This window comes from Tauraco erythrolophus, chromosome 3 (genome assembly GCF_009769465.1).
Source record: "Tauraco erythrolophus isolate bTauEry1 chromosome 3, bTauEry1.pri, whole genome shotgun sequence".
NCBI classification, from domain to species: Eukaryota; Metazoa; Chordata; class Aves; order Musophagiformes; family Musophagidae; genus Tauraco; species Tauraco erythrolophus.
The window spans coordinates 47465758-47493049 of record NC_141467.1 but is presented as its reverse complement, the minus strand read 5'-3'; the positions used below and the strand labels follow the sequence as shown (position 1 = coordinate 47493049).

The 27292-nt window shown below is 39.0% G+C and overlaps 1 protein-coding gene across 1 annotated transcript in view; it reads right to left on the bottom strand.

The window, feature by feature from the left end:
- PPP4R1 (protein phosphatase 4 regulatory subunit 1) overlaps window positions 1-27292 on the bottom strand; it is a 68447-nt gene that overhangs the window by 26455 nt on the left and 14700 nt on the right. Inside the window, exons 3-8 of the mRNA XM_086608574.1 lie at window positions 26179-26314; window positions 15636-15742; window positions 6250-6392; window positions 4705-4851; window positions 1608-1715; window positions 824-889 (exon numbers count right to left, since the gene is read on the bottom strand). Of these exons, the coding sequence (XP_086464700.1) occupies window positions 824-889; window positions 1608-1715; window positions 4705-4851; window positions 6250-6392; window positions 15636-15742; window positions 26179-26314 (707 nt within the window). The remainder of the gene's footprint in view (window positions 1-823; window positions 890-1607; window positions 1716-4704; window positions 4852-6249; window positions 6393-15635; window positions 15743-26178; window positions 26315-27292) is intronic.

The window sequence follows — 27292 nt, the reverse complement described above, 5'->3', positions numbered from 1 at the left end:
TGTCCACATCTCCAAGAGGAGAAAGCTTGAAGAAGGATCCCAGTGACTGTCTGGCTGATTTCTGTTCCCTAGCCCTGTCATGTCTCCAAGTCTAGCAACATCCACCAGCTCCTTGGACTCACCAGGGGAACAGGGAGGCACTGTTGAGGATCTTCTGCTCACTGCTCCATCCAGTTCCCTGCTTTTCCATTTTGAGTTTTTATCTCTTCCCTTTACTTCATTTGTTATTGCCCAGATTTATCTATTTTCTCTGCCTTTCTTTCTCTTTCCCTCCTTCATAGGAGGGCTGAGGCTTTGTTGGAGTCAGGAAAATTGACTTCAAAAGATTAAATCAATGAACAGTAGCATTAAGTGATGCCATTTAAACAGACCACATAAGTCTCGCCACTTCTAGCAGCCTAGATCCACCATGCTCCTCCTGTATCTGCAATCTTTCATTGCATTTATGGACATTAGAAGACATATTCCTGCCTATTTCTTGCCTAATGTATTTTTAAACCTGCAAACATTCTCTGCCTCCACAGCCCAAGGTATTTTCTTCAGTCTGGTTTAAACCCTTCTCCCAGCTCTAGAACTGAGCACCTCTTAGCTCTAAGCTGTGTGACTTGGCAGGTAAGAGTTCTGTATTCATGGTAACTGTCTTCAAGATTTTGTGTCAATCATAATCTCACAATAGCAAAACTGAAAAGTCACAGATTTTTTATTCTCTCCTTAGTAAGGGAGAGAATAGTTGTCTAATCATTTTAGCTGCCCTTCTCTGTACCTCGTCCAGCTCTGCTACTGACTTGTATTAAAAAGAAAAATTTGTTAAGAAATGGTTTACCAGCATTTCTTCAGTGGCTTGCTGCCCCACCACACTGCAGATATCTCCAAAATTGGCTGCGCATACCTTGCGGACAAAATGCAAGAAATAACCACTAAGACCATAGTTTTAATACAGCAAACAATATCAAAGGAAAAACTTAAACAGCTTTTAAAACCACAAAAATACGTTTCAGTGCAAACTCAGTACCAGCTACTTTCCCATTCCATCAGATCCCATAGTTTTAAAAAAAAAAGTTTTCTTCATTTCAAGCTTAATCAGTATTTTTTAATCACAAAAAAATACCCCAGAACTTAGGTGAAAGGGGAGGAGGACAAAACATGTTCAAAGTGCAGTCAAATGAAAGAATACAAATAGTTATCACAGAAAATAAGCTATGCAATAGCAAGGTGAAACCAAAATACAGCCTCAGCACCTAAATACCATGATGGAGTACTGGTTTATTTCATCTTAATGAGCACCTTTAATTCCATCTATGCACAGAAATATGAATTCAGGTGGCTGATGCTGTTAACAGTTACAGTTGGTTCACATTTTCACGGCTACCTACACAGTCATAAGGACAAGCAGATTCTTTCTTTGTTTCTAAAGGTAGGGACTCTGGAAAAACTCAGTGTCAAACATAAAATCTGTAGAAATGTGAGCTACAAAGAAACCTCATAGCTTTCACTCATACATGTCATAAATGAGATTTAGCAGGAAAAAGTCATTTAGAAAAATGCAAGTTCCAAGTTCATGACACTCCTTTCACAGATAATCCAGACCAGATGCTGATAATTCATACCTTACGAACATGAAACATTCTGCAGTCACAGCACATCTCGCAAAACCTAGGAAGAACAAGTCTTTCCGTGATGTCCTTTCCCACCATGGAAGCCATTTTGCACATGATCTAGTGGCAAGACAGACACTAATCAGGGATGCTTGAACAACACAATTCCATGTCAGTTAACCAAAGGCTTTTTACATTTACTTTTCATTTGGATGCACATAATTTTATTGAAAATTGTGAAAAATATTGGAGAAAAAAAAAAATCCATATTTTGAATTGAAAAGGTTTGGCTGCTTCTTCAAAAAGTATGGGTTTCATTTTTTTTTCTTTTTATCCTCTTCTCTCATGATGCAACACAGGTGTAAAAGACATTGGTCTTTCACCAAACTAAATTAAATTCCTAACTAATGGAGACAACTGAACTCTCAGAAATTACTCTCATGTCTTACCAAACAGTCTTAAAAAAATAAAAACAAGTACAACACTCTTCCACTATCCTAATACTTAACAAATATATCTATTTTACAATTAACAGAAAATTATTGACAATATACTTAAGCAACTTCTACAACTTCTCTACAATTTAAAAATTAATTACGACACTCTATATTGCACGTACGCAACACTGACGTAAAATTACTGAAAAAGCATATCATACCAAAGAAAGTGACAGCTTTTCCCTTTAACTGCTCTTTCATTCTGATTTTTACTAAAACTTTCTAAAAACAAAGGTCACCTAAAAGAATTTTGTGTTTAACTTTCCTAATCACGTCATACTTATTGGGTTTGTGAGGCAAGGTTTTGGTGGCAGGGCAGGGCTACAGGGGTGGCTTCTGTGAGAAGTTGCTAGAAGCTTTCCCTACATCCAACAGAGCCAATTCCAGCCGCTCAAAGACAAACCCGCCACCAGCCAAGGCCGAGCCCATCACTGACAATGGTAGCACCTCTGGGGTAACGTATTTAAGAAGGGGAAAAACTTGCTGTGCAACAGCAATTGCAGCCAGAGAGAGGAGTGGGAATACGTGAGAGAAACACCTCTGCAGACACCAAGGTCAGTGAGGAAGGAGGGGCAGGAGGTGCTCCAGGTGCCAGGGCAGAGATTCCCCTACTGCCTCTGGTGAAGACCGTGGTGAGGCAGGCTGTGTCCCTGCATCCCACGGAGGTCCACAGTGGAGCAGAGATCCACCTGCAGCCCATGGAGGAACCCACATCGGAGCAGGTGAATGCCTGAAGGAGGCTGTGACTTTGCGGGAAAACCTGTGCCGGAGCAGGCTCCTGGCAGAACCTGTGGCCCTGTGGAGAGAGGAACCCACACTGGAGCAGGTTTGCTGGCAGGACTTGTGATCCTGTGCGGGACCCATGCCGGAGCAGTCTGTTCCTGAAGGACTGCACTCTGTGGAAAGGACCCACGCGGAAACAGTTCGTGGAGAACTGTAGCTCATGGGAAGGACTCACGTTGGAGAAGTTTGAGGAGGACTGTCTCCCATCAGAAGGACTCCATGTTGGAGCAGGGGAAGAGTGTGAGGAGCTGTTCCCATGAGGAGGAAGGAGCAGCAGAAACGGCGTGTAATGAACTGACCACAACCCCCATTACTCATCCCCCTGCTCTGTCAGGGGAAAGAAGATAGAGAAACCAGGAGCAAAGCTGAGCCCAGAAAGAAGAGAGGGGTGGGGGGGAAGGTGTTTCTAAGATTTCTGTTTATTTCTCATTATCCTACTCTGATTTGATTAGTAATAAATTAAATTAATTTTCCCCAAGTCGGGTCTGTTCTACCCATGACAGTAATTGGTGAGTGATCTCTCCATGTCCTTATCTCAACTGACAAGCCTTTCACTGTATTTGCTCTCCCCTGTCCAGCTGAGGGGAGGAAGTGATAGAGCAGCTTTGCCAGGCACCTGGTGTCCAGTCAGGGTCAAGCCACCATGGAGCAGAATTATTTAAATTATTTTTCCTATATTAACTAATTATTATTTTTCTAATCTCTAGGGGGTCAGGGAGCTACAGAAACCTTTGTCAAGTTTCAGTCAATTTCAGGAAAAATTTTTTTACCATAAGAGTTGTAGAACACTGGAACAGGTTGCCCAGAGAGGTGGTGGATGCTCCATCCCTGGAGACGTTCAAGGCCAGGTTGGATGAGGCCCTGAGCAACCTGATCTAGTTGGAGATATCCCTGTTCCTTGCAGGGGGGTTGGACTAGATGACCTTTGAAGGTCCCTTCCAGCCCTAACGATTCTATGATTCTATGATTCAGTATCTTCAAAACAATAAAGATAAGTAAAACAATTCAGCTTTAAATTTTATTCCCTTATATATTTGTAAGCTTCTTCAAGAAAGTACTAGAAATTTGCTGCCAAACTCAATAGCGCCCAGCCTGCTTATTGCTTATGAGTCCAGCCACATTATGAAAGTAAAATATTAAATGAGGTACCTCTTAAGCAAAAAGAAAAAAAAAAAAAAAAGAAAAAATAATCCAGCAAAAAACATCAACATAGATTGCAAAAACTCAAGGGAAACATAAGGGCATAGAGCTTCTGCCATTTCTCCTTTATAAATTAACTTACTAAGTTCCTTACTATTTTAATTTGACATAATAGTTTCTAATTATTAAGGTTGTGTATAATGAAAAAAAGAAAACCACTAACCAACCATGAGCTAATCAACTCAGATGCTTATTATTTTGTCTAATAAAACAAAATCAATAAAGAGAACAGACATACAGAAAAGACCAATAGAACTGAAGCGTTAAAGATTTCCCACTGATTGAAGTTTTCCACATATGCAATTTAAACTTCCATAAAATAAACAAATCTGAAAAAATAAAAAGTCAACAATAGCAGATGCTTTAGGAGTCAATAGAATTAATCCCCTGTGCTGTCTTGTCCAGTTGGCTTTTTCTCTTTAGCATATATAAGCTATTGAATTTAAATCTAATCTTGACTTGAGTGTAACACAGCATAGAAAAATTTACAGATTAGTTACAGACAGCAATACAATTTTTTTCTCCTTAATACCACATGGATGTGCATCTTGGAAACACACTACCATCACTGCAACATCAAGCATTCAAGCAAACTTTACATTGTGTGATTTGGTATTGCTGTTACTTACAGCCACGGCTTCTGTCTTCACATCATCATTGCTGTCCGGAGCTGTCAGATCTATCAGAACGGGGCATACTTTGGTCTCCACATCGTATCTCTCTATGAGTTCTTGCTCCAACAGAACTAACAATGCTGCCTGGCTTGTTTTTCTTACCTATCATAAAAAGACAAAAATTGAACCAAGGAATTCAAAGACAACTTTTGTTGGGTTTTTTTTGTTGTTGTTGTTTAATTATGCATACTGTATTTTGAAAGCTGTACCATTATGCAGTCACACACCTAGATCAACCGCACTTGAATCACATTCTGTGATTCTGTGAACTGCACTTGACAAGAGGACAAGTGCTCCAAAACCACTTTTGCAAACACCTCATGTTTGAAATAAACTATGTTTGAACCCAAGAACACCTGCCTATTGTAAACTAAGGCAATGCTATTATAAAAGTATCCACCTATATCCCAAAACACAGGACAGTAATGTAAAAAAAAGTAGTCATGGCAAAGCTCATGCAAGAAACACAGCACAACTAATTGGAAGTAACAAACTTCTAAGGAATGTGAATTTTATTAAACAAATCCTCTTCTTCTGAGATTAACAAGTTTGGTTGACAATGAATAACTGTTTATTTCAAATGTATTTTAAATTATGAGAGACAATTCTGTTTAGTTCCATCTAATAAAAAAAACTGTACAAAAAAAAGATAACCATTAATAATTGACTTCATATATGGCTAACCCCTATCTCTCAAAAAAGTAAGTTTATCAGAAGAGAAAATCTTACATAAAACCAGAGACTATATACTTATATACAGCATTTTTGAAAACACCTTCAAGATCTTTGTTTTGAGCAGACCAGCCAAATGAACTATGGAGTATCAACAGAGGTTAAGATGATGAACAGCACTGCTGATCTGCTAGCAAGAGAATATCAAGCAGAAGTATGGCAATAAACCATACTATTAAGAAAAATAGGTTTGGTACCTATTTTTAATTATGGAAAACCTGGAAAGGGCAAGAAAAAAGTTACAAACTCAGAGGTCTAAAATACGTAAAATAACATATCCCCTAGGATTAGTCTAGTTTGAAACGATGTGGAGAAGCCTAGAGAAAGCTTCAGACAAGCTAACTCACACATGAAGAGAAACAAACCACACAAGTTCAATCCTAAAGCTTTATTGGATTTATATACAAGGAACTGGTTATGAAGGTACATAATGGTGTTAAAAAATTGAATTATACCAAGGAGACAAATTTTCATAACTACCATTCCTTTTGTCCGTAATTTATGTCAGCTTATCAAAATGACTGTTTGATTTTGTCCATAAGAACCCAATGCCAGATAAAAGGGCCCAAATCAGAACAGATCACGTTAGATTAAAAAATGTTGGAAATTTTCTTTAATTAAAGTTCAGAGTGCAACGTATTTCATGTAATTCAAAATCTTTTTACCTTGAAATATTACACGCTTGTACAATGTTCAATTATTTAAAGTGAAAAACCTCACACCAGATATATTCAACTAGCTAACAAACTATTTGTAAGAGACACTTACCTGGTTATTTTGATCTGCGAGGTATCGTACCACAATAGGCAGTAAGTATTTGGAAAAAGCATACGGGATAGAAGGTCTATTTTCTTGACAGAACATAGCAATATGAGGCACCTGTTCCATCAGTTCTGCCCGCACAGTTGGCTCTGTCAGGGTTAAAATAAAACCAAACAAGGCACAATAAATGTTTACAAGCATGCTGTCAAAAAAAGCTTTTCACAGTCCTGTACACACAACCTATATTCTCAAGTGTTACCATCAGCATATTTATGTCAAGTTTCATTTTGAAAAGCATCATCTTTTTGCAAAACCAGATACAACTACACTCTGTAGTGATAAACTACTAAAAAGATGGGTCTCTCATTCTCAGTAAAAAAAGAAAAGCAGAGGTAGAAGAGAGCAAGCCACCAAACATTATGAGTATCAGAATCTATCTGAACTCCCTTATGAGCATCACCTACTTCCAAGAAACTTGCTAAGAAGAAAGTCAATCCAACACTGGTACCACTATGAAAAGAAACAAACTGAGGGATGCTCCAGGCCACAGCCTCTCACATGGGAATGATCCCACTGAGCAGGACAAGTGAGATAAAGAAAACCATCATCACTGCAGACAGACTGTACACAGCACCTCTCCCAAGAGAAACCCTCTCAAAAAGGGAGCAGATGAGAAACAGCAGACTGAAGAACCATCAGGCTGGGCAAGAAGGGATGGAGGACTGAGACGTGAGTGACAAGGAGATAAAGACTAGCAACTAAAGGAAATGGAGACTAGAACTTGTTGGACAAGAAACTGGAAGCAGGGACCAACGCCAGGGCTCGAGGGACTCACTCCAACCTTTCCCATAAGGCTGCTATTTCAAGACATGCCCAGGACATGATCTAAGGGTACAAGAGGCATGTGTCACAAAACTTATCACTAAGATCTCATTTTCACTTCTTAGGACTCCTGCCTCATTTCTTGCAGCAGATAGATGACGACTTGGAGGGCAGGGAAGGAAGCAGAGGGGAGGGAGGAGGGCAGAGTGGAGGGAGATGGAGGAAGATAAATTTGGCTGAGGCTGCAAGTTTGGCAGAAGTGCATCTTAAATTGTTTCCAAATTTGCTTCAGGCAGTTCCCACCCTCCCAAACCCTTAACTTGGGGCTACCACTGTGCCAATGCAACTGCTCATGCAGCCAGACAAATCATACCAAAGAACTGATCTGGCTGACGCAGCTTTTGCCCCACCACAGCAGCATGATTAAACAGCAAGAACTGGCACTTAGATTGGTTTCCCTGTGCAATCACACATTTCCCTTAAGTAGCAGAATTATCTGATGATGGAAGCAAGCAAGTGACAGTAAGAGAGGGCACTGAGTCTGCTTACTGTGATAGTACCATCAAAACAGAGTGAAAGAAGCAAAATGCTGAGAAACCCAATTCGTTCCTTTGCCTAGTGTGAAGCTGTGCAAAACAAGCCAGAATCTTCACAGAGTAAGTGTACACTACTCATTTGATTGCAGTTCGAACTCTGTGTCTTCGTGGCTGAAGAAATATCACCACTGCAATCAAAGCCAACAAGAGCTCTGTATTAGGCATATCAAGAGCTACATACAAAGTTTTGGGCACTAGGCACTCAAAATGGGCAGACTGTTTTGACTTTGATACCTCTATAGTTTGCTCACCCACTGGTAAAGTAATGGCAACACTCCCTTTCCCCAAATTGCCTAGGTTTGCTGCAAAACTGAATTCATAAATTTCTTTATGAAGCACTGCAGTAAGAGAGCAATGTGTACCAAAAATGTAAGATGCTTTTTTCTTCAGAACAGGGTTCATCTATTATGCAGAACTTAAGAGAGTGGTCACACTGCCTGACACTATTAAAGAGCTGCTCACGTAAAGTGAGCCCCCTTTCTCTTGAGCTTCTAAGCAAGTTTTGGCTTTATGGGGAGCACAGACAGATGAGATGGTGCCATTAAAGATTTGAAAAATTCATGCCCAGGAATGAATTAGAACTGTAAAGTCACCTTAGTTCTTACATTCCCTAACTTTTAAGTATATGGGCTCTGCAATCTTAGTAAGGTCGATTAAAACGAACAAACAAACCAGCACTGTGCATGTAACTGGCTGTGTAACGCAACACCATAATTCACTATCAAAAAGGCATTTGTGCCCTTCTGGGGAATTACTGCAGCTATGCAAGAACCTGAACCTTAAGCTTACCAATTTAGATAAGAGCTCAATTCTTCCAAATGCTGAAGCATATGTTCCAGTGTGTACTGAATAGAGCCTAATCTTACAGTCTGATAGGATTACAGTAGAGCTGCTTTTTTTTTTTCCCCCCAGTGTTTCCTAAAGACCCAAGCAACAATGCCAAGAATTTCCACTGAAGATACAGCACTTTCTCATTCCTTTCATCCATTCCTCAGCTTTGTCTTTAGCTTAGACGGGTGGCAGCTCCAAATACATATCCTGGCAGGCTTCAATACATAACAGTGTCCGGCATTTTAGTTTAAACTTTTCTGTTGTATGGTTTGGTCATCATCACGGTGAACGCAGCACAGCAGTATCAGTTAAAATTATTACATGCAGCTTTTTAAAGCATAAGCTCATACAGCAAGGGAATACATCTGTATTATACTTTTTTTTTTTTCCTCTGTACAATGCAGTCAGGACCAGGCTTTCACACAGTATAAGCAAGATCTGGGTGGGGAATTTTACTTCACATCAAGACTGAAAGTTCCTATTTTAGGTACTCTGGAAAAATCACTGTGTACAATTAGGTTCTCCATAACATTTGCTTGGAACAGTATTTTTCCATTTGGCAGAGAAGTATTTTTAAATGCTGCTCCTTTCAAACTATCTCCTGAAGGTACAAGTCTACGCCTTAAAGTAACAGGCTACTAGAAAAATACCTGCAACTTGTCAAAACAAAAAAAAATTAATATAAAAAATATTAGATCTCAGAAGTAAACTTATACTTGTTTTTCTATCTATCAGATCCCGTGTATTCTCTAGATGCAGAATTACACTGAACTGAGTTTTAGAAATCAAGCAAAACTAAAAAAAACTAAAAAAAAACTAAAAAAACTGACAGAAGAAAGTGAAAATAGACTTCCATTTCTTCTGTTTGTGAAATAACTTTGAAAAGAAATTGCCAGAATGACACAGATCTCTTGATTTCCAGACCACGTGAAATCAGCATTATATTCCTTCCAACATCTCCAGAACCTGGGCAGAGTACAATCTGCACACACCAACCTTCTGTTTTAGCTATTTCACCAATCACCATTTAAATCAACATCCCAAACTGACTCTAAAAATCATACAAGTAATTAACTGTTCCTTCCCCACCCATGAAAAAACATTTCAATTTCCCTAGAATTTGACATCAAATCTCATGTAAGCCAATTGCCAACATATTCATCTAGCTACTCCTAGCACACACACTTAGCTTTCTTATATAAACATGTAATGTTTATTTCATCCCTGCTGAGGCTTCGGCTCACTCTGTATTCCACTTCAGCTACAAGGAAGTGAGGCACCACGGTTAGCTGTATACTGGAAATGAAAAAGGGATTATTGCAGAGCTGCACAGTGCAATACCAACTAATTGCTCCAGAACAGTTATCTGTAAATGAAGCAATTATTTCATAGCCAGCTCACAATTAGATTTATTTCACAATGGCTTATTGTGCAACAACGTACAGTATTTAGAAGAAACTCTAAATACTAGAATTCATTATCGCAAAATGACCATTCTGGAATACAAGCAGCAGTCAGTTTCCCCTACGTTTCTGAGTGGCTGTAAGGTTTCTGTGTTGTAAAAGCATATATGAAGAACAACTACTGGTGATGTTAATGCTACTTTAACTGACAATTTTGATGAATGTTTTAAGTATACCCAAACATTAATAATATTAATATTTGTTCTTATTAATGGTTGTGAATAAGGAGTAAATGTGTAAGTGCATGTCTTTGGACTCACACTTCCATTCTTTAAAAAAAAAAAATTTGGTGAAAGGTAAATGAAAAATCTTGATTCATATGTGCCAGAGAAACCTTCATGCTCTGCCCCTGTATAGATGCCTATTTCTGTATTCAGCCTAAATATAAGGTCCACAGCATACTAAGATGCCAATCTGTCAATAGAACTGGATTTGTACACTTCTATTCTGAAACTGAACATCATTTGCATGATCAAAGACAAAGTTCAAATAAATTCTACAGTTTATAAACTCAAATTTTATCTATCCCTTTCCTTCCCAAATATAACTTCCCCTTTCCCTCTTTTTTCTAGTGTCACCCATATTCTTCTTCCGATTTCCCTCATTTCCTGTTTCATCTGTCCCTCCAACTTTCCTACCTTTTTTGAAGATAAAAGAAAATCTAGACAAGTGAAAATACACTGTAACCAGAGCTCATTCATTTTAGCTTAGGAGTCTAACAGAAAGACTGATGTGTCTGAGGTGTGAGCTGCTTCAGCAGTCAGTTTCTTTTCTCATACTAACCAGAAATTGACTTCGTTACTGACTGGCAGAGCAAGGAGTGAAATACAGACTCATGAGAGAGGGTAAAGTCACCATTAGTCATCCTTCAGAAGCATAGAGAGACAGAAGAGGATCACATCAAGCAAAGGAAAAAAAAAAAATCTTAGTATAGGAAGAGAAGAAGTATGAAAATACAGAAATACGAAGATGCAAGAGGGGAGAAAAAAAACAGGTGGAGCTATTGACAGCTGGGAAAGGCAAATATTAGCAATCCCATAACATTGTTTACGTATGAAGATTTTGTTAAATGAAATGCTGTAATATGTGCCATTTGACAGGTATTGTTGGCATCTCTCACTATACCACGAGCAGTAATTGAAATGATCTTACTAACGTAGGTTAAGCACACTATTAAGTAATTAAGGTTGTGAGGCCATCCACATTAAGTCTCATTATACAGCTTCAAAACTTAATAACTAATTAGTCTAACAATTGTTTTTTAAAATTAGTTTGTTTTGCAAACTGCATTCACAACTGATTCTATGCAGTGAAGAGACTACTTTTCATTAAGGAGAAAAAAAAATTTCTACTTAGTTATATTCAAGCAAACAGGCACTAGTCCTCCAGGAAGTCATTTTTCCCCTCCATCATTTCTTTGGAAAGATAACTATATGCATCTATTTCATAGTACACTAAAATACCACATATATTTTAGAAATGAAGATACAGATGATCCCTCTAAAAGAACCCTCAGAAAATAAGATTTAAAGCATTTAGTGCCTAGTTTTGCAAGCACACTGAGCAAAACATCAATAACACAATAATTCTCGCTGAGGCTAACTTTCAAAACCAGTTAATCATACTTGTGTGCACAGTGATGAAGCCTTATATCAGATAAGCCATTCACAAGCTGGTACCAAAAAAAAAAAAATAATATTGAATAATACTACTTTACTCAAGCGAAAAAGACAGACATAAGGGCCTTGTTCAGGCTCACATAAGTCTGTGGCTAGTCTACATTTGAGGATGAAGAAGGCTCAGCTATTCTAACACAAAGATAAGCACTTTATCACTAACAAGGGTTTATGGGGGATAAATTAACATTTGCCAAGAGTGGAGCTTCTATGCCAAGCTCCTTCTTGGCTTCTACAGGTTCAACGAGACCTTAAAAACACCTAAGTGGGAAACCATACACAACATGCCTAAAGAAGCAGAGAAATTGCAAAGCTATTAAACAGCAGATTCAAGGCAATACAAGGTAGCACCTTTATTACCACAGCTGTAACTATTCCAGGGAACTCACTACCAATGACAGTAGGCAAGTCCAGAGTTCAGAAGGACTGAAGAATACCCAAATCCCACAGCAAAATCACAGACTTCGCAGCAACACTCAACCACAGCAATGAAGACAAACACTGAAGAACATAAACCTTCCAAACAACTGAAATTTGGTGAAGTTTCTTTGGCAAGTAAGGGGGTTGAAGGCAGCAGATTATTCTCCAGCTGCCACTGATGGGTTTCCCCCACTGGGACGGCTATTCTGTGTTGTCACTTACATACAGAAGAACATGATCCCAGGCACAGCAATTCCTGCATTCCATCAGCACTGGGACCAGCTCATTTCCAGTATCACCTGATGTGGATATTTTTTCCCCAGTTGAAATATACTGGTGATCTTAAGACTACAAAACTACATGTAACTGCAAGTAATTCATTAGAAAGAGTCCAAACTGCCCTGTCAGGAGAAGACTCACTTTATATCATTTGTATGTGCAGTTACACAACAGTAGTCAGAACTCTTTCACAAAGTACATTTCACTACAACTCGCTGTCTGTTCACCTGCAACCCACACACTGACTGTTGACAGGGAGATGTTAAAACATCACTTAGCATTCTTTAGGTATAGACAATACTTAATTCTTCCCCCTCCCCCCAAAGAAACTTTCCTAAGTTATTGATACTAATAAGACACTACTCAAAGAGTCCAAAAGAGTTCTCACCAAAAGCTATTTCTTTGAGAATTTTCTGTCAACAATTTTTTTTTTAAATAGTTTCAGAGCTGGTATTTGCCTTTGCTATGATGCCTCAAAAAATTTAGGTCATGGCTAGCCAGTTGGTATGTCAAGACCTGTGTTAATCATACCAAATGATTAATCATACCAAAAGCTTTAATGATTTTTTGTGCCATCCATTTTACAATTATATATGGACTCAGATCTTTTTCTAATAAAGATTATTTTTTATTTCACATTAATGCAGTGTTTAGCACAACAGAGGTGACATTTAGCTTCTTTAAGTGTTATCACAGTACATGAGGAATAAAAATAATTATTGTTTTGAAATTCTCTCCGTTCTCAAACACAGAAATGGCTCATTGTAGCCCCAGTTTATTAAAAAACCAATCAAAACCAACAAAAAACAACCAAATTCCAAAGCAAAAAAACCCCAAACAACTCAAAATCAAAAACCCAAACAAACAAAAACCCCAAACAAAACAAAAAACCTAAACATGTTTTTTTTTTTCAAGGAAAGACCATGTCTGAAAAACATCGGCCCAACTACAGGACTTCTGAAGTTGCAAGGCATTACAGGACAGAGGACTGCTTAGGAAACTTTAGGGCAGTGGGCTCACTGCTGTACCTGCATTTTAGATAATGGCAGCAGTAGCACAAAGAGAGAAGGGATATTGTGTACCCCAGGTACATTCTTCAATTCAAATCAAACTATATCAAATACTGACAAAAAAATAAAAGTTCCTTGCTTTCTGTGACTTGATTTGACAAAAGATGACAAAGACCTCCAGATGTTAAAACCCAGGAACTCCTGTACATAGTTTACTTTGACTTCCCAACAGTGTGTTTTTATTTTTATTTATTTCTACATTTAAACATGAAGGCTGGACTACAGGATGGCTTTAACCATACAGACATCTGTCTCTAACCAAGCAGGTCAAAACACACAGATACTTTTATAACATTTTCTTGTTCTGTAAAACAAAAACCAACTGAATTTGGAATAAGTTGCAAAAATCATAAATGGAAAAAAGCATCAGATAAGAGAAAAATGAAAAGCAAGTCTAGTAATAGTAACCTTAGAAAAACAAACCCAAACCCCAAAACAAAATAAAAAAAAAATTAAAAAAAACAAACCACCACGGTACTGCAGTTTGAATAAATAGTTAAGCACATACATTCAGAAGACACAAAGCAGATCTAGTTCCCCAATGAATTTTCACATGGTTTAAGACACAAGGATATTCTTAATTACCTGTCTTACAGAAACAGGCTAAGTCCAATACTGCAACTGCTCGAGGCACGAAACTCAGTTAAGTTTACAGAAATTTAATTTGTGGGGCAGCTGCAGAATCCAGTGCTACTAGTTTGGCAGATCTGAGACAACTTCAACAATGCAGGAAAAGCCTGAAATGCTGCTTTTACTGACGCTGAGAAAATAGCAACCCTGAATAAAAACGTACTCCACCCTTGTTAAAGGAAACAAATTGATTTGAGCTCAGCTCCTGGCTTTCATTGTATTTCTACCTAAACAAACTTCAATTTGACACGCTTAGTTGGTCACCAATGAAAAGCCTAAAGCTACAAAGTTGCTGCACAAGGCCATTTTCGCCTGGAGACATCCATCCTATTTTCCAAACTTGAAATGAAACTTCAGAAAGTTCCTGATGCTCGAAACTGTTAACATGATCGCACAAACAAGCACTGCATATAGAGATTTCTGAAGCAGTTTTGCTAGGAAAGCACTCTAGAACCAGTAGCATGTCACTGTTCTCAATTAAAGGCACATTTAATCTTAAATGAACAGTGACTTTTTTTACCTCTTAAAGAATCCCTGGAGAGAAGTCAATACAATTATGTAACGCTTAGAACAGGTTATTTTTCCTGCCTAAACAAGGGCATTCCCTCAAAAAAATAAAAACATGCATTTTAAATAATCACAGTAATGACAACAACAGAAGTGAGCAGAATACCTTTTTATCCTTGGAAAGCATTATGTTCTGTAATTCTGGAAGAAGGGAGAAAAACTAACAGACATTACACAGAAGAAACATTTTCTTCTCATACGAGATTTAATACAAGTTTCTCTCCATAGCACTCCTACAATGACAAAAGAACGCACTTCTGATCTTCTCGGACGTTGTGATGTTAAAGCCATCCTTCTTCCTTCCAGTGCTTCAACTGTACCAGCTATGTTGAAATCAAGCCCTTATTTCTTTCTAGTGCATCTTCAACCTGGAACTTTGTTGCAGCTCTGTCCACACCATTTTCCTCTTCATCCACTCCCCCGCTGCCTTTTAAGCACTCCTTTTCTTTGGTGTTTGCTTTTCATTATTCTCCTGCTTTCACCTTTTATTTCAAACGCCCAGTAGTCTCAAGATATTCAACAGCAAAAAGCCCCTCTATATCTGCAGAGTCCTCCTACTCATTACTTATATCTGCATCTTGCTTACCAATATCTGCTGCCTTTCTCATCTTCACAACCAGTCCCCCAAAAGGGATCAAGGGAACAACTTCAGCAAATTGTATCAAAACTAATGGGAGTTTCGCACAGATGTTTTGCAAGATTTTTTTCAAAGCAGGAAATTAAACTTTATCTACAAATCTAAAATAATCTGCTGAGTAGCCAAAATATATAATAAAAGTTACTCAAAAATGTACTGATGGAAAGTAGTAATCCTACATTTTGAAGGGGCTTAATTCTGTTGAGGAAAATAGTAAGGAAAAAAGTCATCTCTGAGGGGATGATTTAGCAAAATGAAATTTTTACAGCATTTTATTGCATTTGCAGAAACCTAGTTTGAATACTGAAGAAGAGAAAGAACATGTTGGTCCTGTGCTGAATACAGGTTCAGCAATTCTGACTTTCCCTCATTAACCCAGTAAAATGTTTCATGCTACCTACCTGAATCATCAGCTAATCTGCTGATTCTCTCCAACACAGCAATACAATCTCTCTCATCATCACTGACTTCCTTCAAAGTGTCCAGCAAACTTCGAGCCACCATTTGCCTAGTTTACAAGAAAGATTAAAAATTAGCATTATTTGTGTCCAGAAATACAGTCAAAAAGTTGTGTGATCATACAAGTTTCTTAAACCAAACAGTAAAATTTTACGTAGGTTCACTTTTAACTCAATAAATTTAGTCTTGCTTTGGGAATTCTTAATTCTGATACCTAGAGTAATTATAAAGAACTGTTAACTTTAAATGCAACATGAAAAGTATCCCTTTGGTTTACAAGGATAAAGGAAACCAGCCACAAAGAAAAAATAGTAACCACCTGATAAGTGAGTGAACAGGAGCTGAACATTAGGAAGTCAGTGTCAGTCTTCCAGCCTCACCTCTGAATTCCCTAACTTGTTCCATACAAAGCAAGACACCATCACTATTGTCAGAACAGTTTTAAACAGAATCACGAACTTATTTCACAAACAAAAGCATGAATACTCAAGCTGAAGATTTTCATATCGATGGTGATGTTTAGAAGCTGAACTTCATTTGAATGCTATATAGAGCAATGGGTAAATGCTGTGAAAATAAAAATGTACTAGCCCTTGTGTGCCTGCAACATACATCAAGTAAAGTAGAAAATAGTAAGAAAACATGAAACAAATTAGAATCGCTTCAGTTACTATTTCTAATGCATGAGAAATTTTCTAAGGGTTAACTTGTCAGTGACAAGATATAGCCAAATGTGGGGTTTTGTCCTCTAAGGTTCTGTTGCAGCCTATGTTACAAAGTCTTATCTATCAGTTACCTCGAGAGCCCTAAACATTAGGTTTTTAAGCAACGCAGCAGGCAACACGTGACAATCAAACTTTCTTCTCAACAACAGTCTGCAGCGGCATATGGCTCTAACTCTTTCTTTCATCCTTTTGGACAATGTGGGTTGAACATCAGTTCAGAGAGCTAGCAGGGTTATGCCAACAGTGGAATGGGCCAAGGATCAATGTCTGACATGCTACTAGCTCTTGTACTGTCTCGTAGCAATTTATCAAAATGCTGAAGCAGGAAGGGTCAAGTGCCAGATATTTCCAGAACTGACTGACGGAAACACTGTTAGGATGCAGCCTAGCTATAAGCACTGTTGACAACAGCAGTGCTGTAGACAAGAGCAGAAGCAGAGCTAAACTTCATGTTCACTAAAAACACTGAACATGAGCAAAGGTCACAAACTGGTAAGAAACAGATGGTTACATTCCTAGCACATGGGGGAAGCTTGAAAACTTTACAGTTCCAGGCAACTGGAGAAATGAAGTAGGTTTTCATGAATTCCTAAAGCTAAGCAGACATTTCCATTTTCTCAAGCTAAAAATCAATAATTTCAATGTTTCACACTGGCCACTTGCAAAACTACCTTAAACTAAATTGGTTTGAAATACGGTTGAACAAAATTCTCTAAAAAACAAACTGAAAAAAACTGTTTACAAATTTCCTCTCCCTCACTCTTCTCAATTTGGTAAAAGTACAATTGATACGGAAGTTCAGCTATCAAAATCCTAAGGGAGGGAAACAGACTACATGACACACTAACCTAGAAGCAGAGTTGACTTGGTCTTTTATAGGGCTGGACACCTCTGAAAAGAGAAGAGGAACAGATGAAGTATATTTCTTAAACCAGTCTGCCAGGATGCATGTGTCTCCTACATATTAAACAATCTTGGAAAGCGAGAGACAAGTCAGCTGACCCACTGAATCGGTCTCAGCAGTTAAGGAACCACAATAAACAGCACTACATCCTATCTGGCTCCTGGTGACTACAGAAAGGCCCCCTACTAGGCTAGGAGTTTGGAGAAGACTCTCATCTCCTCATAGAGCTTTGTTAGGAGTATCCTGAACTGTGGTGGCTGAATTCCACAGTACAGTCTTTGCTAGTTCTGTGAGTTGAAGAGATGGCTATGCAGAAGTAGCCACCCTGTAAGCTGAAGGCCACAAACCTTCTGCTCAAGAGGAGGAGATGAAACACAAATCCTAATCTGAAGATACAACTTATTTATTAAATCCACTCAAAACTAAGAAGAGACATTCAACTTTTTCCCTGGACTAAATGTCAAAGACAGCCCCCACCTGCATCCAGATGTTATTTCTCTCTTTGGCTTGTAAAGGAATCAATGGATTTACTTTTACATTTAGCAGATCCTGGTAAAAAGCATCACAACAAAAGGCAAGAGGGCAAGCTAAGCTCACTTTAGAAAACCTAACTGGGTAGGCAGCCAGTAATGACAGGGTACTCTCTTCATCCATCCAGCGTTCTGGGAGATGACACCCACTCATGTCCTCCAAACATTACAGCCTCTGACCTAGTTCTGCCATTATCCCCAACAACCTGCCAAAATTATTCACATGCCTCCAAGGCGCAAACAGGACACAGAGCTAAACCTACCTCACATTTGCTGCAGGCTGAGAGCTAGTACATAGGCAACTAATGCTGAATGACTTGAGCCCTGCAAGCTCACACTAGAGAGTAGAGAGCAAGGAAGTCCTTGGTGCCTGGTCTAACAGCCTGATTTTCCTTCTCAAGCAAGCATTGGTGGTTGAGCTACAAAAAGCCTACAGCAGAGGACTCCAGTGAACTGTCAGTGCATAGTAGCATAACATAAGGCAACTAGTAGCTTGCCAGGTAAGTATGAGGTGAGCATTTGTGAAATTGTAACAGAGCTCTGAAGAATGACCTGTCTGGTCTAGACACAAACAACAAAAACAGGCAGACATGCTTCAGGCTCAGGAGGCAAGAAGACACCTTCTGTGACAGGGAAAAAGAGGAGGAGCAGGTTTCCTCTAGGGATAATGACAACGACCCCACAAACTGTGTTCTAACAGGAAATAAGACTCCTTCAACTACATGTGTGACAGAAATGACTCCACCAACATTAATGATGGCAATATAAGTGATTTCAATGGACACATTCTGTTACTATACATTACTCCTGGTTATCAGGGCACGATCTGGAACTAGGATTAATGGTTTCTTGCCATTTCCCCCTTGGAACTGTCTTGGGTTTGTGCAGTGCTTGCCTCTATTGAGATGCCAAGCTCCACCAAGAATTTTTATCTATACACATTCTCAGCGCCAGCAGAGTTGTCCTCATTGTAAAAACAAACACAAATAAATCTTCTTGCCCTTTCAGTCAGATCTCACACCTGATTCCTCCAGGTCCAAACAGACTTTCACTAGCTGCTCTGGTAAGTGAAGCTTCAAAACAATTAACTCTACAGCTGTTTACTCTCAAAGAAAATTATTTATTCACCATGTGTGTCTTTGGTATACAACTGCCATGGAAGCAGCAATGCATCTATTTATCCATTAAATAGTTTACAAGCCAAAGAAAGGGCAGAGGTCAAAGGCTATACTGTAGCATGCAGCACAAGCGTTTCAGCTATCAGATGCAGAAACGGAGGATAATTAGCAAAGTATAAGTTTTCATGAGCATGCATGGGGAGAGCTTGTCCAATGGTAGAAAAACTGATAGGATATCTTGTAGGCACACTTCACCACAATTAGCAGCGGGATAAAATGAGGATAGATTACAAATATTCTGCCTGTATGCCCACATGCAGAGGACAGATATTTTTGAAGACTATGCACATATAGACATAATTCGGATTTGTGATGATATACTCCAAGAACAGCCATAAATATCTTTGCTTGGCTCATTCAAACTCCTTTTACACACTCCTTTGGACTCAATACTGGGAGTTCTAAGTGGTATGATTACTACGTACCAATCACTATCATTGGCCCTTTAATAAATTTCTACTATAGAATTTAAATGAGTTCATCTGCACAAGGACTGCATTTAGCTAGTAAGCATACATTAAAAGAAAAAAAAAGAGAAAGAAAATGAATAAGATTTTTTTCTGCACCCATTTTTTCAGAACTTCTAAGATTTGATGACAATTCATGACTATTGGCAGTAGGAACTTTGCTTGGCACTGTTGTCTCCAAACAATCTCAGAAGATATTCTGAATACACTCCAAATTTTGACATCAGTATCTTTGTACCCTTCTCAAGAAGGCTAAACACATAGAGGTACATACAGTATCACTGAAGTAATTAAGACTTCTCTTGGTACTTCTGGAAAATTCTGTCCTTTGATAGTTCACCTTATATCATTTTAAGGCACACTTAAAAGGGAAACTTTCTCAATCTACATTGTGAACGTTAAACTTAAGTAATTTATTTGGCATGCACATATCTTGAAATTTCTGTACAAAAAATGTGTTTTGAGGTTTGTTTCATTTTCACTTAATTTTCTTCTTTGACGTACAGTGCGGTCAGAAAGACTGAAACATGAAAACAGATGAAAGAAGAATTAGAGATTAGGAGAAATAACCTAATTTATCCTAAAATTATAAGAAGCGTCCATTCAGAATGAATGTCACTACAGTTTCAACTGCATGGCTTTGGTACGAGTTTGGCATTTCCTTATTCTCAGTACTCAACAAATAACCTAAGAAGAGAAAGTTTACACCACGCTAAGCTGCACAGACAGAAGGAAATTGAGCAGGGAGAAAAAAAAACAACCTTGCAGCTGTGGATAACTTAACTTGTTGGTTATAATCTGATCACACCTAAATGAAAATAAGGTAATTTCTTCCACTTAAGGAAGGTCTTGATAAGATTCTTGACATCCCACCAAACATACTGTCTTAGAGAGGTTTTTGATACACATTATAGCACAGAGGGATGAAAACAGCATTCTTCTGTTTTAGCGGGAGTACTACTTTCTGCATGCAAGTCCTAGTTTTTAAATACACAGTAAAATGACGTTCTTGACTCCACAAAAGGGAGTGAACTGGAAAGGTTTATGCCATAGCCCTGATAGAACTGAAAATTTATTGTTACCCCTTAACTCCTTGGAAAGAAATTGATTTCCCTGTTCCTGAAACAAAGCATATGTTGTAAAAACTTCTAAACAGTGTTCCAGAATCACAGGCATGTAAAACCAACGTTTATATTGTGCCTGTTGGGAGTCAGGAATCAGATAACCATATTAAAATATTTCATTGCCTCCTTTCTGATGCCAATCTCCCTTCCACCTGGAGTCCAGAAAGCAAGAAGGCTACCTTCTACCAACCATATCAGAAACCACACATCTCTGCCATGAAGCCAGAGAAGCGTATCTTTTAGTCAAAAAAGACAAGTTACCCAGAATGCTTTAGGCCAAATCTTCACCTACACTGCAGACAGTGAAAGTGCTACTGATAAGGTCTACATGAGCACGTACACGTGCTTAATCCCTCTTTGAGATCCAATATACCCTGTTACTGCTGAGCACTGCTCTATGAGTATTTTGAAGTTTAACTATTAAAAAAACCCCAAACCACTATTTCAAATGACATCAGGTATTCTCCCAAGGGAAAAGCAAAGTACTTCAGAACACAAAGAAGCATGGCAAGAGGATAGCTTAAGAATATCTACATTGATACATAGAAACAATCTTGATAGCCAAGACTGATCATACTGACAAATGAGAGTCTGCTGCCAAGATCTGCTTTGGTTTGAAGAGAAAGGGCAACAGCAATTCCTCAAAAAGTAGGCTAACCGAAAGGAAGGGTCTGTTGTTCAGGAACTGCCTCACTATTCAGACAGATCTGTTGTTGAGCGTTGTCTGCTTCTGAGCCTTCTCAATGAGGAATGGAAGCAAGTTAACAGCAATACGGCTTAAGAAAACTCACAGGGTATTTTAAACGAGAAGAGACAAAAGCTATGCTCCAATCTGCACCAGCAATTGGTTTTTAAAGCAAATAGCAAAAGGGAATCCTCATCCATGCATGCATGCACACACCAGTGCTACCAGACACAAGGAGACCTTGTGTTTCAGGTGATGGCCTTGGCTTTCTGCTCAGCATCCACTCCTGCTGCAATATGATACTGGATTATTAAGGCATATGCTAGAGGTGCTTCTCAAATCTGGTCTGGAGGCTGCCTCTCTTCATTAATAAAGCCATAACCAGAGTCCTACTTGCCTTGGTTTTCAGATGTAAAAAAACCGAAAATATTTACTCTAATATTTGTCAGGTTCCCCTTCATTTTCATAGACTAAGACATCCCCATGGTGCTGATCAGCAACACTTAAAACAGTGAGGAGGTAGACCATAACATATCAAAAATTGTCACACAGCCATCCCTTCCACCATTTCATAGAATAGTTTGGATTGAAAGGGACCTTTAAAGGTCATCGAGTCCAACCCACCCAGCAGTGAGCAAGGACATCTTCAACTAGATCAGGTTGCTCAGAGCCCTGTCCAACCTGACCTTGAATGTTTCAGAGATGGGCATCTACCACCTCTCTGGGCAACCTGTTCCAGAATTTCCACCACCCTCATTGTAAAAAATTTCTTCCTTATATCTAGTCTAAATCTCCCCTCTTTCAGTTTAAAACCATTGCCCCTTGTCCTATCGTGACAGGGCCTGCTAAAAAGTTTGTCCCCATCTTTCTTATAACCCCCCTTTAAGTCCCAAAAGGCTGCTATAAGGTCTCTCTGGAGTCTTCTCTTCTCCAGACTGAGCAATCCCAACTGTCTCAGCCTTTCTTCATAAGAGAGGCATTCCATCCCTCTCATCATTTTTTAGCCCTCCACTGGACCTCCTCCAACAAGTCCATGTCTTTCCTATGCTGAGGACTCCAGAGCTGGACAAAGTACTCCAGGTGGGGTCTCACCAGAGTGAAGGTGAGGGGCAGAATCACCTCCTTCAACCTGCTGGCCATGCTTTCTTTGATGCAGCCCAGGATATAGTTTGCCTTCTGGGCTGCTTGCGCACATTGACAGCTCAGGTTCAATTTTTCATCCACCAGTATCTCCAAGCCCTTCTCCTCAGGGCTGCTCTCAATCCCTTTGTCCCCCAGCCTGTACTGATACCAGGGGTTGCCACAACACTAGTGCAGGACCTTACACTTGGCCTTTTTGAACCTCATGAGGTTCACATGGGCCCACTTCTTGAGCTTGTCCAGGTCCCTCTGGATGGCATCCTGTCCCTCAGGCATGTCAACCACACCCCACAGCTTGGTGTCATCTGCAAACTTGCTCAGGGTGCACCCGATCCCACTATGTCATTGATGAAGATATTAAACAGCACTGATCCCAAGACCTCTGAGGGACACCACCTGTCACTGATCCCCATCTGGACATTGTGCCAATGACCACTGTCCTCTGGATGCAACCATCCAACCAGTTTCTCATCCACCAAACAGTCCACCCATCAAATCCATGTCTCCAGTTTAGAGAGAATGTTGTGTGGTACTGTGTCAAAGGCCTTACAGAAGTCCAGATAGACAACATCCGTAGCTCTTCCATTCTCCACTGATGTAGTCACTCCATCACAGAAGGCCACTAGGTTGGTCAGGCAGGACTTGCCCTTGCTGAAGCCATGCTGGCTGTCTCAATCACCTCCCTGTTCTCCATGTGCCTTAGCATAGCTTCTAGGAGGACCTGTTCCATGATCTTCCCAGACACAGAGGTGAGACTGACAGGCCAGTGGTTCCCAGGGTCCTCTTCTCTACCTTTTTTAAAAATGGGTCCAATTTTTCCATTTTTCCAGTCACCAGGGACTTCTCCTGACTGCCGTGACTTTTCAAATATCACGGAGAGTGGCTTGGCAACTATATCAGCCAATTCCCTCAGGACTCTGGGATGCATCTCATCAGGTCCTATAGACTTAGGTATGTTAAGGTTCGTCCTGATCTTCTCTTACAGTGGGACTTTGCTCCTGCAATCCCTGCCTTGTGGTCCATCAACTCGAGAGGTGTGGGAAGAGAGGTTGCCAGTAAAACATGAGGCTAAAAAGTTATTGAGTACCTCAGCCTTCCCCTTGTCCGTTGTTAGCAGTTTGCCAGTCTTGCTCATCATGGCGGGTACACTTTGTTTGACCTTCCTTTTCTGGCTGACACACCTGCAGAAGCCCTTATTATACTTTGCATCCCTTGCCAACTTCAGCTCCAGCTGTGCCTTGGCGTTCCTGACCCCATCCCTACACAGCCCAGTAGTGTCCTTATACTCTTCCCAGGATACCTGTCCCTGCTTCCGCTGCCTGTGCATTTCCTTCTTGCCCTTTAGTTTGAGAAGAAGGTCTCAACTCAGCCATGTCGGTCTCTTGCTTTCCTTTCCTGATTACTTACATGTGGGGATCAATTTGGGAAGCTCTTAAGGGATTCCCTACCTGACCCACTTTTTTTCAGTTCATCCTGTCAAAAATCATACATATTTAAATGAAGAAGCAATTCCTATTTGCAAGTTTCAAGCCCGATCTGCTAAAATTTCTTAGGATGCAGACACAGACCCATTTCTATCTCAGAGCAACTGGCTTTGGCCTTCAAGCATCAGCTGAGAAATCATGAGCTCTCAAGGAATCCACTCAAAGGAAACTAGGCTTCTGTAGTAACTGTTAAAAATCACTTCACTTTAATAATTCAATATAATCACACACTGCAAACATGATACATATGTAGATGACTAACCAGACAGAAAATTATAGTTAAACCAAATGGAAAGAGAAAGAATACTTAAAATGAAATGCAAAGACTTTAAAAAAAAAAAAAAAACACCACACTAAAAGCAAATTCATCCATTTAAAGGATGATTGGATAAAAAAAAACCCTTAGTCTGATTTACCCAGGCTCAATGTTTCAAGGGTTTGGGCATCTATAATTTGAAGCTTCCGCACAAATGCAGGTTCAAGGTCACAGAAACAACTGAAACATTACTAACTCAGTTTATGAATCATCATAAACTGCCTGCAACAGTTACTCACTATCACTTATAGTGATAACTGCTACTCACAGTTCTATCACTGACATATATCAAATGCTATTTCCTATATTTTCTTACACTACAGTAGGCCCACAAAGAGAGCTAGGATTAAACAACGTGTTTATAGCAGAAAAAAAAAAAAAAAACCAACAAACAAGCAAACACAAACTGTCGGGGAAACTACAGTTACTCCACCCATCTTCTCCTGCAGCAAAGCACAGGCAAGTACAGGATGCATAAAGCTGGAAAGGGTCATCAAAAAGATTTCAAGCCTGTGTATGACCCACAGCCCATGCAATCCATACTGAAAGACTCAGAGACACAGTTTTTTCGTAAACAGGCAAGAAAAACATTAGGACCACTACACTTGTTTAAAATTCAAGTCACACAGCTTGAGTTTGAATTTGTTCTCCTCCCTACCGGCTTTTATTATACAGTTGTCACCTATAGCCCTAAAGGCTCCTCTTCCGTCCCTCACCATGAAAAGCCAAACACACAAAAACTTTCTCATAATTGGCAAATTGCTGATTTCATCTCAAATTGTAAAACACCACAAACTTTGGATTTCAGGAAAACAGAAAACTTTTTAAATCAGACATTTCAGAATTAATTTATGCATACAGATTTATGCAGGTTGTAATAAGAGAAACGATTCTACAATTGTTAGATTCCGTTCAATCAGAATGAAAACCTTCCAAACGGGGGATGTTCATACACGTAGTATGGAACTTTAAGTATATTTCACATGACTAAAGTTAAGCACAGGGCTAAATCCTTACAGAACTCAGGCCATGAACAACAAAATAGAGGCTTACCTGCAGGGTGGCTGATCATAGACTTATCTTCTGCATACTACTGAATTAAGAATCCAACATAAAAGCAAACATGCTTTATTAAAGATTTACTTGGAGCCCAAACTAAACTATGTTAAACTAAAACATCAGAATACCTCAACCTTAACATATTTTACACATTTCTGTGATCTTGTAACTGTTTGCAGTTACAATTAAAAGAAATGTTTTTTAATTTCTCCATTCCATTGCAGAGCGTCTGTGTGCAGGGCATGTGAAGTCCATGTTAAGTATGCTACAATACCTGTGCTTTTAAATGAAAAAACTAGCTCAGTGGCATTACAGAAATAAAAAGAGGAAAACACAGACCACAGTATTAACTGGGTAAGATAAGACTTTCTTTTCAGCAGTTTTTCATTTTCAATAATCAGAAGCAGCAATACTCAAACTGTAAATTACAGATGAGGATGATCCCCCAGAACACTTCTTGGGTTCCTCTGGCAATCTACAGTGCTGTTCATTATCCTCCCCTGAACTTTCCATGAAGTATTTTCTTAAAGTCACTTTCCACACAGAGTTATGCATACAGTTTACTATTATCTTCTAGTCCTGTGTCAACAGGAATGTTAGCATCCACAAAAAAACTCAAAGGATGTGGGTTAATTAATGAAAAAGTTCAAGTCCTGAACTACAGTTCCTTAAAAGGAAGTAAGCAAATGTTTTTCTGTTATTAATATTTTGCTCTATGCAACTAGAAGTATCAGCAAACAGAAGGGGCAGTAGAAACTGAAGGATTTTGTAAAGTTGGTTTTTTTTTATTTCATGCAAATTAACTTCAGTCAGATTTGAATGAGATGAACAGTTTGCATACCGTTAGCCAGACAGGACATCAAAAAAGCATACCTGTTAAATACGTTCTCACTTGCAGCGTACTTGTCCAGTCTTCCCAAAGGCGTCAACATTTCATCTTGTGAGACAAAGTCCAGGGCTGAAGGTATAATAATCACATCAGACTCTGAGCTGTAGTCATCCACACCAACTATCAGAGACATCAGAAATATTCCTTATAATCACAGTAGTTTAACACTAAAATGATGTCTGTTGTTGGTCTGAAATACAGAAGTCTAGGTAAGGTCCCACTGACAACATATTTACTAACTGCACTACATCATTCCCCCTAGCTCTCCCCAACTCCCATAAAGCCTTTTCTGTACAAGAGCCAAGAGCGATTGATTACGTAAAATTGGACTAAATGGATTTTGAATAATTTTCTCTAAATTCCCAAATACGTTTCACTAAACATCCAAGGTTCATGATATTTTTACCTGACAAACAGTATTTTTATACCTTCTATTTTTATTAATCAAACGACTTTTAGCTAATTCTGAAGTCAGCTTTTTGAAGACGCATAGACTAAAATCAGAGGCAACTAGCCCAGAGACAGAGTTAATACATCATCATCTAACAGAAAAAGTGTTTTTTAAAGGTTTTTTAAAAAGAAAAGTCTAAATTAAGCATGTTAAAGAGTTCAGATGTGCCTATTTTAATTGGTAGTCAGATACAGCAACACACAATTCACCTACTGCACAATTATTAACCAGTACCTCAATAGGGAACTTGATATAAACAGACACCTTTATCAACATGGAACCACAATGAAATGGAAAAGGAGTCCATCCCTGATCTGCAGAGCTGCTTGAAGAATTAGGATTTGAACTACCACCTTTTCTGGTTTCCATATGCCCTTTAAGCTGCTCAAAAACTCAGTCTCATAACAAACACCTTAGCCTGCAAAGGCAATCGCTTATTTGCTAGTATTGCAAATGCATTCACTTATTTGCAAGAACTATCCCAGGTCACATGCCTTACTCCTGAAAATACAAGGCTACAGTACACTACAACTATTCTTCAGTCTAGCCAAGTTTCTCTGAAAAGCCTTTTGAAAACCAGTAAATAGAGATGGATAGAAGACAGATAGATCTAGAAGTCCAACAACGATCTTTTAAAAAGTGAACTC